Below are 12967 nucleotides of genomic sequence, written 5' to 3'. Positions count from 1 at the left end.
GGGGGGGAAGCGAGTGACTGCGTGGTGCTTAGTTGCTGGCTGGGGTTAAACCACAACACTCCAAGAAAAAGAAAGTACACGCAGGATGTACTATTGTTGAAAGGAAAGTTCTGTGATGTATCATCATCATTTTGCAACAAGGAGACAACCTCTCCCCGTCCTGTATCTATATAATTTCACCTGACGTAGACGTTTATTTGATGTCCCTGGACTGTTTTTTCTTAAACTGCAAAACATCTGCAGAGCCTTCATCCAGTCCTAAGAGAGAAAGGCACAAAACAGTGTAACAAAAAGTCAGATTCAGCTTCTTGCAGTAGAACAGACATGTCTAAAAAAAAAAAAAAAAAAAAAAAATACATTGAAGTATCTGAAGTTGTTTCTTTAGCTTAAAAAGAACCAACTTGTATGCAATTCAAAGTATGAAAGTTTGAATAGTAAAGCAAAATTCATATCTTTCTCAGTAAAACTAAATAAACATTTGCAAATCTGAAAGTGTCTGGTTTAGAAATATCAAGCATTACTAATGGATATACAGTGTGACCTTTATCAATATTCCAGATTAGTCAAACTGAATTAAATAAAAAATGGTATATAAAATGAAGCAAGACTTGGTTGCTTCTGAGAAAATAACAGTCAACAAGTCAAACTGTTCTGATCATTCTCTCCTCTATTTTTATAGTGCACTCGTATTTTACTCCACTCCATAAAAAAAAAAAAAAAAAGCAGCATTAACAGAAAAACACTGAAAAATATAACCTACACCCCCATTCTCTCTGCTCACAAATACATAAAGCAGAGTAGATACTTTGGAAGTTGGAAGATATGCTATAGCCTCATTCTCATGTTTTCACACCCCACCCCCCCAAATTTTGTAAGCTCTTATGAAGCACAAAATTTAGGCTTTGACTAACATTAATAAGGGTGTAGCTCAAAGATCTGCTACCTACTCTCAAAGTACAATTTAATAATATTATTAAAGAAAAAAACATTTTCAGTCTTACCCTTTACATTACCTTCCACGTTTTTAAAATACAGGTACATTCTATATTGCAGCTATTCTCAGGTAAACCACATTGGGAGTAAAGTTTTAGCTTTCAAACCCTTCCACAAAAGGAAGAATTGTCAACTATGCATCACATTTTTATTAGCTTGCTTTCTTATTCAAATATGGAAAAGCAAATAAAGAACCATAGGACCTACTAAATACTCTAAATTAATCTAAATATTTCCTAGATACAAAGCCATCTTTATTCCCCTTCCTAACAGGAAAACCTATCCCCTTAAACGCCAAAGTTTACAGCAGCAAGTATGAACAATGCACCATAGTATGCACAATGACACTAGCATATGAGGCTACACTCTACATTACATTCACTTAATGGTTTGTACAAACCTCAGACAATATGCAATCCGTTGGACAGCTGCTTTGATATTTACCACATTCTATGAAATTCATGGAGTTTTCCTTACTATACCAACAAAACTATTCTTCTGTGAAATGTTACAAGGTACAGACAGCTATAACTTCTGAGAATGGAAGTATCAGTAAAACATCTGACTTGCCCAAACCAGAATCATTTTATAAAAGAAATTCCAGTATTCTGTATAAATGCAGTAAACAGCTTAAGTGTTAAGCAAATCTAAACCAAAAGCAGATTACACCAAATGTTCAGAAAACAGGACAGGTGTAGTGGGTTGACCCTGGCTGGAGGCCAGGTGCCCACTGTATTGGTTTTGTTGGCAAGGTTTTGGTAGCGGGGGGGGTTACAGGGGTGGCTTCTGTAAGAAGTTGCTGGAAGCTTCCCCTGTGTTCGAGAGCGAGCCAATACCAGCCGGCTCCAAGACGGACCCGCCGCCGGCCAAGGCCGAGCCAATCAGCGATAGCGGTAACGCCTCTGTGATAACATTTTTAAGAAGGAAAAAAGTTGGGACAGGCAGATTCGGCAGCCGGAGAGAGGAGTGAGAACATGTAGGAGAAACAACCCTGCGGACACCAAGGTCAGTGAAGAAGGAGGGGGAGGAGATGCTCCAGGCGCCAGAGCAGAGATTCCCCTGCAGCCCGTGGTGAAGACCATGGTGAGGCAGGCTGTCCCCCTGCAGTCCATGGAGGTCCACGGTGGAGCAGATATCCACCTGCAGCCCGTGGAGGACCCCACGCCGGAGCAGGTGGGTTCCTGAAGGAGGCTGTGACCCCGTGGGAAGCCCGCGCTGGAGCAGGCTCCTGGCAGGACCTGCGGATCTGTGGAGAGAGGAGCCCACGGATCAGGTTTTCTGGCAGGACTTGTGACCCCGTGGGGGACCCACGCTGGAGCAGTGTGCTCCTGAAGGACTGCATGCCGTGGAAAGGACCCATGCTGGAGCAGTTCGTGAAGAACTGCAGCCCGTGGGAATGGCCCACGTTGGAGAAGCTCGTGGAGGACTGTCTCCCGTGGGTGGGACCCCACGCTGGAGCAGGGAAGAGTGTGATGAGTCCTCCCCCTGAGGAGGATGAAGCGGCAGAAAATAACATGTGATGAACTGACCGTAAACCCCATCCCCGTCCCCCTGTGCCGCTGGGGGGGTTGGTAGAGAATCCGGGAGTGAAGTTGTGCCCGGGAAGAAGGGAGGGGTGGAGGGAAGGTGTTCTGAGATTTGGTTTTATTTCTCATTACCCTACTCTGGTTGATTGGTAATAAAGTGAGTTAATTTTCCCCAAGCTGAGTCTGTTTTGCCCGTGAAGGTAATTGGTGAGTGATCTCTCTCCTGTCCTTATCTCGACCCACAAGCTCTTTGTTATATTTTCTCTCCCCTGTCCAGCTGAGGAGGGGGAGTGATAGAACGGCTTTGGTGGGCACCTGGCAACCAGCCAGGGTCAACCCATCACACCCACCAAAGCCATTCTATCACTCCCCTCCTCAGCTGGACAGGGGAGAGAAAATATAACGAAGGGCTTGTGGGTCGAGATAAGGACAGGAGAGATTGCTCACCACTTACCGTCACGGGCAAAACAGACTCAGCTTGGGGAAAATTAACTCACTTTATTACCAATCAAATCAGAGTAGGGTAATGAGAAATAAAAACTAAATCTTAAACACCTTTCCCCCACCCCTCCCTTCTTCCTGGACACAGCTTCACTTCTGGATTCTCTACCTACCCCCCCCAGTGGCACAGGGGGATGGGGAATGGGGGTTATGATCATTTCATCACATGTTGTCTCTGCCACTTCATCCTCTTCAGGGGGAGGACTCATCACACTCTTCCCCTGCTCCAGCGTGGGGTCCCTCCCATGGGAGACAGTCCTCCATGAACTTCTCCAACATGGGTCCTTCCCACAGGCTGCAGTTCTTCACAAACTGCTCCAGCATGGGTCCCTCCTGCAGGGTGCAGTCCTTCAGGAGCACACTGCTCCAGTGTGGGTCCCCTGCAGGTTCACAAGTCCTGCCAGAAAACCTGCTCCTACGTGGGCTCCTCTCTCCACAGATCCGCAGGTCTTGCCAGGAGCCTGCTCCAGCGCGGGCTTCCCATGGGGTCACAGCCTCCTTCGGGCATCCACCTGCTCCATGTGGGGACTTCCACGGGCTGCAGGTGGATATCTGCTCCACCATGGACCTCCATGGACTGCAGGGGGACAGCCTGCCTCACCATGGTCTTCACCACGGGCTGCAGGGGAATCTCTGCTCTGGAACCTGGAGCACCTCCTCCCCCTCCTTCTTCACTGACCTTGGTGTCTGCAGGGTTGTTTCTCTCACATGTTCTCACTCCTCTCTCCAGCTGCAGTTTCTGTGCCGCAGCAACTTTTTTCACTTTCTTAAATATTTTATCACAGAGGTGCTACCACTGTTGCTGATTGGCTCAGCCTTGGCCAGCAGCGCATCTGTCTTGGAGCCAGGTGGCATTGGCTCTATTGGACGTAGGGGAAGCTTCTAGCAGCTTCTCACAGAAGCCACCCCTGTAACCCCCCTGCTACCAAAACCTTGCCACACAAACCCAATACAACAGGATATTCTGCCTACTACACATTCTTAAATAAAATCAAATGCATAGCTTAACTTCTGACACAACAGGTATATTTCAGAGCTCTGGAATACCAAAACAACTTCATGAATAAGAACATTGTCACATCTTCCATATGCTCTACTGTTGGTGAGTGACTTTTAGAGAATTAGACTCCATTCCTACAATTCTTAATCAGCAAACATTAACTGCTAGAGAGCTAATAACTAAATGATACCAATGTAAAACAAAAAAACCCCTTATTTTTCGTGCAAGATCAGGGCCTAAGACTATAAACAAAAACCAATTTATGGACAGGACAAATAATTGTAAAAGGCTCAATAGATTTTGATTGGTGGGCATACCTGCATTAGCATTTTAGTTCATATCAGGAATGTGATCTTGAAGCGAAACTCCCACTTACCATGCTCTAGTTCATTACATGGAAGAGTGTTGGAGAGCAAACATTTTTTTTTGGACTGAACTACTCCAAAAGATATTCTCCAGAAATATCTAATGGAAACTAATGGAAGTTCAGTCCATGGAACCAGACTAGAACTTGTCCAAAGTAAAATCCCTAAAGCACAGGTAATGTAGGTGTTGGATTCTCAGCACCAACTATTTCCCTTACGGATTTACTACTACTGCATGGTAATATTTGCTAATGTAGACATAGCCACCATCTGTGGTACGTTTGCTTTCTGTTAGAGAAGGATAATATCATTAAACACTACAAACCAAAAAATTACTTTTAAAATTATATTTACCAACAAAAGCTCTCACCTGTGCTTGTTCTGGAGTTTCTCCTGCAAAGTAAAAGATGTAATGCTCTTCACTGAAGTGCTGAACTACTATCTGAAAACAGTTTGGCCTTAAAAACAAACAAAACAAAAATGTAGCATCATCACACTTGGAAACAGGAAAAACCCAAACAAGAAAAGTTTCTACATGCTTCAAAAGTGCATTTTGGTTTGAATGAATTATGTAATTTCAAGAAAATTGCACTGCAGTTCAACTAGTTTGTTTCAGAATGTTTAAGAAACTTGGAACAGTTTGTATTGAATATGCATGTATACTGACTTACAGTTGAGGCAAAATACACCTGATAACATAAAAGACTTGTTAATGAGGACTATTCCCCACAAACATTTTAAATGATGCACAGGTTCAGCATTAGTTCCCAACCACTTAATCATGCATTATGGATTTGTTGTTTTAGGAGTTCAGGAAACTATATTAACATAAGGAATTCCTTATCTGAACGAGTTCCACAGCTCTCACAACCAATAAAACGTGTATTGGATCACATAATAATCATTGAATATGTGTGATATAAACTTCTAAAGCTTTAAATGCAATTATAACAGCTTTTCCATTTTATGTATCTACACTCATTTGTCAAGAAGTATCAAAAATATTTAGTACTGTTACATTACAAGCTAAAGTGCACACTTGATTCACGGCCTTCCATATTACATTCAAGGGAATTTAGCTCTCCCAAACACAGGGTTACATGAAGGATCTTACTTCACTTGCAAATGATGTTTCAGTCTTGCCTTCCCCCCATCCATTGCTTAGGGAAATACTGGCATAGCATTTTGTGGCCATGCCCGCAGGAGGATTGGGGAGGGGGAGGGGGGCAAGAAGTAGCCAAGTCAAGGGCTACTTAAATCATTGTCACCAAAGACATGCAAAGCTACAGCCCTCACTGTACTTCTGAGAAAAGGGGAAAGGTAGTTTTTACCACCTACTTAAAATATAAGAGGAATTTTGTCTCAGCTACAGTTCTTCACCAACAGCTTTCCCAAGGAGGTGCAACCATGCATCTCCTTCTACCCACTTTTAGCGTTACTTATTATCCAACTACATTTTAACCCACAGTACAGTGTTTCTTAGAAGCTGCTTAACAGACAGTCACCATTAAACAAAATGTTCCTTGTTTACAGTCTAGACCAAAGCTTCCTGCATAATTGCCAACTTATATGAGGAACATTTCAGTAATTTTTTTTTTTTAAATGGTACTCTCATATCTATGGCTCCTCATTGCAATAGTTGTGTAGATTTTTCAAAATGATTGAGAAGTGTATAAAAATCAGATGGTGCAAGAACACCAGATCTTTGCAGCTTAAGAAATGCCACTAATTTTAAACATCTATCTTCACATTATCTCTGTGAAAAGACTTTAAGTTGATTAAATACTTTTAATAAATATTAAGATGCATGGAATAACCAGAGCTTCTGTTTAATGCATTTTTCTATCCGTTATGAAAAAAAAAATAACATTTGTAGGAGTAAATGCATCTTTTTCTTCTATATCACACAGGACTGCGCATTTTTTTGTAATTAACAATGAAAAAAAAATGTGACCTCTTTCATCTTAGTTACCAATGATATCAGAAAGCGTTTTGATTCTCAAATTCTTTGCTGATAATCACATCACTTGCAGTTGACATATTTTGAATAATCAAAATTAGTACAGTAAATGAAACTGTGAAAATTATTTCTGAATCTAATTACCTTGCAAAAATAATTTGTAAAATGTTTGCTTATATGAACTTACTGCTCTAATGTTGGTCTAATCTGATTCTTACTGATTCTTAAATAGAAAAGCACTGATAAGTTATCTAACTAATTTAGCTTTCTAATACCTATCAACAAAATAATGCAGATCTTTTGGAATTGACAAAATTTTTGATATTATCAATTCTTGGTTCAATAGGATTAAAACCCTCAATACAGTTGCTTTGTAATCTTTTTGATGCCTGTAATACGAAATGTGGAACAATTAATACACAATATTGAAAAATGACAATATAAAAGGCCAAATCATTATCACATCATATTACATGAGAAAATCTTAAGACTAAGTTCTAAAATTTCTTACTAGAAGTTGTTTATGAACAGTTGCTAGCAATCAAGTTGCCATGGCTTAACAAGTTACCATTAATCAGTTAAATCTGCCTACATATGCTTTTGCAATCTATACCAACTATGGAATAAAATGCAATATGAACCAAGAGTCACAACGCTTTCATTTCACAAGCAGCAAAAGCTAAAAAAACCACACGTGGATAGTTACCAGGGCTCAAAAAGCAAGTTTATTGTGCCAGGCCAACTTGTGACATATTGTCCATATCTTGTATATGCCTCAAACTAGTAGTTAACTGTCCTGCTGCATGTACAAGAATTAAAAGCCAGTGTCCTACCTGCCAAATAAACTGTCATGTACTCCATAGACTGAACACACACTAAGGTCTATTAATCCTTTAGGTTTTGTGGCTCGTTTTTCACTTTCAAAATAAATAAGCTGGGCATCATTTCCCTCCAATATAAAGTACAAGTTTTTCCATCTCTTTCCTTTACCTGTAAAGGAAAGCAAGTAAGAAGTTACAATATTGTTTTAAAGAAAATGTAAATTTTGTGAATGAAGAAAAAAGAGGGCAGTAAGGTTTTTGTCAAAATACAAACAGAAGAACAATGTACAGTTAATCACGCTTAAGCAAAAACATCAGTATACATACTCGATTTTTTGCAGCATGTAGCTAAAACTAGACCCTCTTCACAGATTCGAGTACAATATTAGATGGGTCTCTAAACATTTTCATTAATCTCAACAGGATTAAGCAAGTGCATATGAGCTCCGTTCATATCAGTGGGAAGACTGTGTCTATACAGTTTGCAAATAATGTGTGATGCTGTAAGTGATCCAATTTATTATGGCTATTTTAATTAAGAAATAGATTTCTCTTGACATGAGAAAATTATTCCTAAACTCTAATCAACTGATCAGCATAACAGATTGCATCACAATATCTTAAATCAGAATGACTGAAGAATAGAAATAGGAATACAATATAGACAAACTTGGATCAGAACCATGCCCCAAACACACCTATATCCAAAAATTTGACCAGTTCCACATGTTTCAGAAAAAAAAACATTAAAAAAAAATTTAATAACTGGAGATTTAAATGTCAAGGTTTGTTGGAAAACACGTTAGATGTATCAGTAAAATGTGGATTTAGCCACTGACCAAACAAAAAATAAATCAATTGTTGTTTAATATCCTCTGAATTACAACTGATAAGGAACTTTCTGCAACTAATTCATACATAAACCACAGTACCTTTTAGAAAAACATTCAGCCTTAATTTTCAACTTGATCATCATAGATCCACTACAGCCCTTCATAAACAAGCACTAGTACTCACTGTTTTGGAAAACTAACTTTAACATCCAGTTATTATACTCTACTAGATGGAAGAGTGATTTTATTAAATTTGTTCTGTATGCAGGTATGCGCATCTCCCCACACCTACTCAGTACTCCTGCTTGCACATTTAAAGTATCTCATTATCCCTTTTAGGTAAAGATTTTTCACTTCAAGTTCATTCTTGGCTGATTCCTCACCCTACCACATCCCTCTATACCTTCTCTCAGAATTAGCACTCTCAAGAGAAGAGATGCTTTCCTTACTTTATTCAGAGGATATAGTTTTTATTTCCTTTGAATGCATCTTTTAAATTTGGCTATATTTAAATGCTTACCTTCTTTCTCACTTTTGCTTGCTATCCAGATCACTATCTGGCAATTACTGATTTAGCTACTGTCTTCATCATATGCAGAAACGTTATTACTCTTTTTTTTTTTTTTTTTTTTTAAATCAACTTTAGTGGAAACAGAAAAACTAAAATCATGATACTTGGAAAGGGACTAGCTTCCTCGGAACTTCAAAATCTTGCTCAATGGTAATTCTTCAGGGATATATTGAGATAAGTCAGGCAGCTTTTAATCCAATTATTCTATGCTACGTTGACTGTGTGTCGTGGTTTAACCTTAGCTAGCAACTAAGTATCATGCAGCCGCTCACTCACTCCCCTCCCACCCAGTGGGATGGGGGAGAAAATCGGGAAAAGAAGTAAAACTCGTGGGTTGAGATAAGAACGGTTTAATAGAACAGAAAAGAAGAAACTAATAATGATAACACTAATAAATTGACAACAGCAATAATAAAAGGATTGGAATGTACAAATGATGCACAGTGCAATTGCTCACCACCCGCCAGTCGACACCCAGCTAGTCCCAGAGCGGCGATCCCCCCACCCCCACTCCCCCCAGTTTATATACTAGATGGGACATCACATGGTATGGAATACCCCTTTGGCCAGTTTGGGTCAGCTGCCCTGGCTGTGTCCCGTCCCAACTTCTTGTGCCCCTCCAGCTTTCTCGCTGGCTGGGCATCAGAAGCTGAAAAACCCTTGACTTTAGACTAAACATTACTTAGCAACAACTGAAAACACCAGTGTTATCAACATTCTTCTCATACCTAACTCAAAAACATAGCACTGTACCAGCTACTAGGAAGACAATTAACTCTATCCCAGCTGAAACCAGGACACTGTGTCAGTGTTAGAACCTTAAAAAAGTCTCAATGTACCTTGTACACCAGAATATACATTTTAAATTAAACATATTGCCTAACTTGGAATAACAAAATTAAACCAGCTCTGGTCTCCAATGAATGTACTGATTTACATTAATCTAGCTCTCTCTAACCCATGTGATCAGCTTAAATTTAAACAAGTTGTGTATTAAATGTGAATACATTTTATGAAAATGTACTTCATTTAATGAGTCTGAATGTTACCTTTGATAAAAGGCGCTTAGTTTTTGTGCTGTTTTCTGATTTTTTTTGGCAAGAACTGCCAATCAACATCTTTATATTGCGTGTCATTTTATGTGTTATGTCTTTCTATTTATGTACTTCTTAAGGAAAAAGAACCTTTCATACCTTTTACAGGCTTTCTACCACCTTTTGCTCACTTCAATTTTGCCTCCACTAGTACCAGTACTACACAAAATATGCATCCATATCTGCATTTTTTAGAAAAAAACATTTCATAGAAGCAAACAACTCACTTTTTTTCAGAAGATATCCTTTTTTGACAATATTTTTATAAAAAGCATCCTTTGTTTTGCGACGAATTGTATTGTAGATTTCTTTTCCATCCACTGTATCATTAAGCACTTGTTCTTGATGCTGGTAAACAAGGAAGAAATCAACATTTTTTTAAGCTCAGAAATCACCGTGAAACAATTGCACACTATGAAGCTGCAACTGAAATTTTATTGAATGCTATCAATGCTTTGTTATTGTTCTCTCATGTGTCTTAAACTAATATAATTTAATACAATACCTTTGCCAGAAATGTAATATAACTATTTCTTGTGGAATGATTAGGCCAGAATTATAATATGAGAAGAAAAATAAGGTTTAAATACAGAATGACTTTCACAAAGTAACATCTGTATTTACTTTTTTAACACTAAATAGAAAGCAGCATCTTTCACAGTGATTTATACAAAATTTACACAAGTCTTTAAAGGTTATTTAGCTTCTAACTGTCTTCTATGAAGGCTTTTGGGACTGAGTAATTAAGGATAAACTCTGAATCAACAAGAATGGTGCTGATCACAATTAAAACTGAATGATTAACACACAAAGTTGCAGTCCCTCACTAATCTTATTAGCACTCATGTCCTAAATGAGTATCATTCTAACAAAAAACAGTAGGAGAAAGTAGAAACAGGAAATAGAAAAAGGATAAATTCACATAGAAAACTAACATCTGGAAATGTAAATACTGAGCTAGAATGGCCAAAAGCCAAGCCAAGTTTGACCTTACTGAGTCAGCTGATCAGCAAAAGTTCTTTAGCCGTAAGAAAACATGAAAAGCAAGACTGTCAAGCAGTGAGAACAGTATTGAGATGAAGTGATATATGCACTGGCTCCATACTAAATACTCTACTTTTCTCTCTTCCCCCTCATATACCTATAAGAATTATGGTTTTGAACAACATGACAAAGGCAAGATGAAAAACATTTCAGTAATAGGAATTACAGAACTCACAATGGAAGCAATACCCAAATTTTTACTAACTCAAGATAATCTCCATAACATAGCTATGAAAGAAACAATGTACAAAACAAGAGATCTAGTGAAAAATGTTTTAAAGTAAATTTCAAATTAGAAACAGGAAGTCTATAAGATTGAACCAAATAGCATGCAAGACTTCTGAAATTTTTTTCTTCAAAACCAGAGCATGACAGTACATGGGAGAACACACAACCACATGTAATTATACCACCAATAACTTTTTTTTTTAAACAAAGGAAAGTCACAAATATATCTGAATAACTTAAAAGAATTTGATGCAGTCTCACATGGAAAATTAGTCAACGCAGAGAAAGTTATTGATACAGGAACCATAAGCGGATATACAAAGTACCAAAGTGAAGATGATTGCCACGATCCAAAAATAATTATAGAGAACAAGGAAAGTTAGTAGGTGAAGCTTTTCAAGGATCAGTCTCGGAATTCAAATTTCCTCACATTTGTCTCAACCACATTACAGAGCATGAGTTAATAGTAGCAGACAACTGGGAAGTATTGATGACAAGTCAATTGGCAATAAAGGAACGATCAGAATAATAAGGCATAAGTCTAGTAATACAACATAAAATTTGCACTTGTTGATACTTACCAATAGAAAACAATATAATATAATGTGGCTGTGATAACGACACAGATAATATTCTAGGATATATCTGGTAAGTACTCTCACAGAAAAAAGGAATTACTAATGACATGGTATTCTGAGTTATTCTGGTCCATTACATTCAAGAAACACAAACTCACACTGGAACTGGTGGTAGTAGGGCAACTACAAGAATGTTATGAAGAGACAAAAAAAAGAGATTTGGTATGCTCAGCTTAGTGAGCTGACTAAAGGAGAATAGAAGAAATGCCCTTGTACTAAATAAAATAGATCTAACAAAGGGTTAACTATTTAGGTTAGAAATTAAAACCAAATTTCTAACCATCAAAACAGGAAAGTTTGAGAATAGATAGGGAAAAAAGTATACAAATATACTTTAGAACTAGCTAGAACTTTATGAAAAACTAGACAATGTGGTTTGTTTATTATCGGTGGTCTCTTAGGATGAATTTATGCTACGGGGCAAAAATGTTCCAGAACACACCCTGTAATCCCAGCCCCCTGATCATCTCTGAAGGTTTTCTGTGCATATGGGTTTTCTCTGGGGGAAGAAAGATGCCAGACAGAGAAGAATGGAGGGCAGCCTAGTTCCCCCCCGCCCCCAACATGGTATTAAGGCACAGCATTGGTTCAATCAGGGACCAGAGCTGGGGGCACAAGACGGAGCATTTACACCCCAGAGCACAAACAAAGCTTACCATATCTTCTGTTTACTACAAGCCAACCTTACATAAGTGAATGCTTATGAGGATAAAATAAAAGAAACATACAAGCTCAAAACAAAAATTCAGGAGGGGATGATGCTGTTTAACTATCATGGATACCTCTGCTGTAATTCAGTTCCTATATTATTAATATTTGAGGATTAAGACAATATCTTCAATAACAAGTGCTCAGAGATAAAGTTTTACCTGCATTGGAACAGGATCTTTAAGGTAATATCCTTCAACAATCTGTTCTTTTCTATAATGTTCAATGATCTCAGCAATACTGTTCAAATAAGAAAAATAAGATTTAAAATGTTAAACCAGTTAGTTTTTCCTCTGTATGAGAATTTGCTTTTCCAATCACGCTATGTTTCCTCACAAATTTATAACAAAAATCAAGTGTTAAACATCAACCTCATTTGCAGCAATAACAATTTACTAATACATTGGAAGTCAAGAAAATTCACAGAACAGTACTCATAATGTATTAATTCTAAACTCCACAGAACATTTTCAATCAGTTGTTGAAATGCCTATATTGGGTCTGGCTGGGATGGAGTTAACTTTCCCCATAGTAGCCCTCATAGTGCTGTGCTCTGTATTTGTAGCTAGAAAGGTGTTGATAACAAACCCGTTTTGGCTACTGCTGAGCAGTGCTCCCACAGCATCAAGGCTGTCTCTCCAACCCCACTCCTCAAAGGCCAGCAGGCTGGGGGTGGGCAAAAGGT

At 38.5% G+C, this 12967-nt stretch overlaps 1 protein-coding gene across 8 annotated transcripts in view; it reads right to left on the bottom strand.

The window, feature by feature from the left end:
- The window catches only part of LOC121232770 (ras GTPase-activating protein 1), a 128057-nt gene that overhangs the window by 48357 nt on the left and 66733 nt on the right, over window positions 1–12967 (bottom strand). For all 8 annotated transcript variants that reach the window (XR_005931684.1, XM_041121188.1, XM_041121189.1 and 5 more), the window contains 5 exons: window positions 12444–12522; window positions 9892–10012; window positions 7179–7335; window positions 4756–4843; window positions 181–258 (listed from right to left, as the gene is read on the bottom strand). Coding sequence is in view for 7 of the 8 variants with exons in the window: in XM_041121188.1 (XP_040977122.1) it covers window positions 181–258; window positions 4756–4843; window positions 7179–7335; window positions 9892–10012; window positions 12444–12522 (523 nt within the window). In the remaining variant the exon portion in view is untranslated. The remainder of the gene's footprint in view (window positions 1–180; window positions 259–4755; window positions 4844–7178; window positions 7336–9891; window positions 10013–12443; window positions 12523–12967) is intronic.

Source organism: Aquila chrysaetos, chromosome W (genome assembly GCF_900496995.4).
Source record: "Aquila chrysaetos chrysaetos chromosome W, bAquChr1.4, whole genome shotgun sequence".
NCBI lineage: Eukaryota > Metazoa > Chordata > Aves > Accipitriformes > Accipitridae > Aquila > Aquila chrysaetos.
Note: the sequence above shows the minus strand (reverse complement) of the source record. Positions and strands in the feature narration are given on the sequence as shown.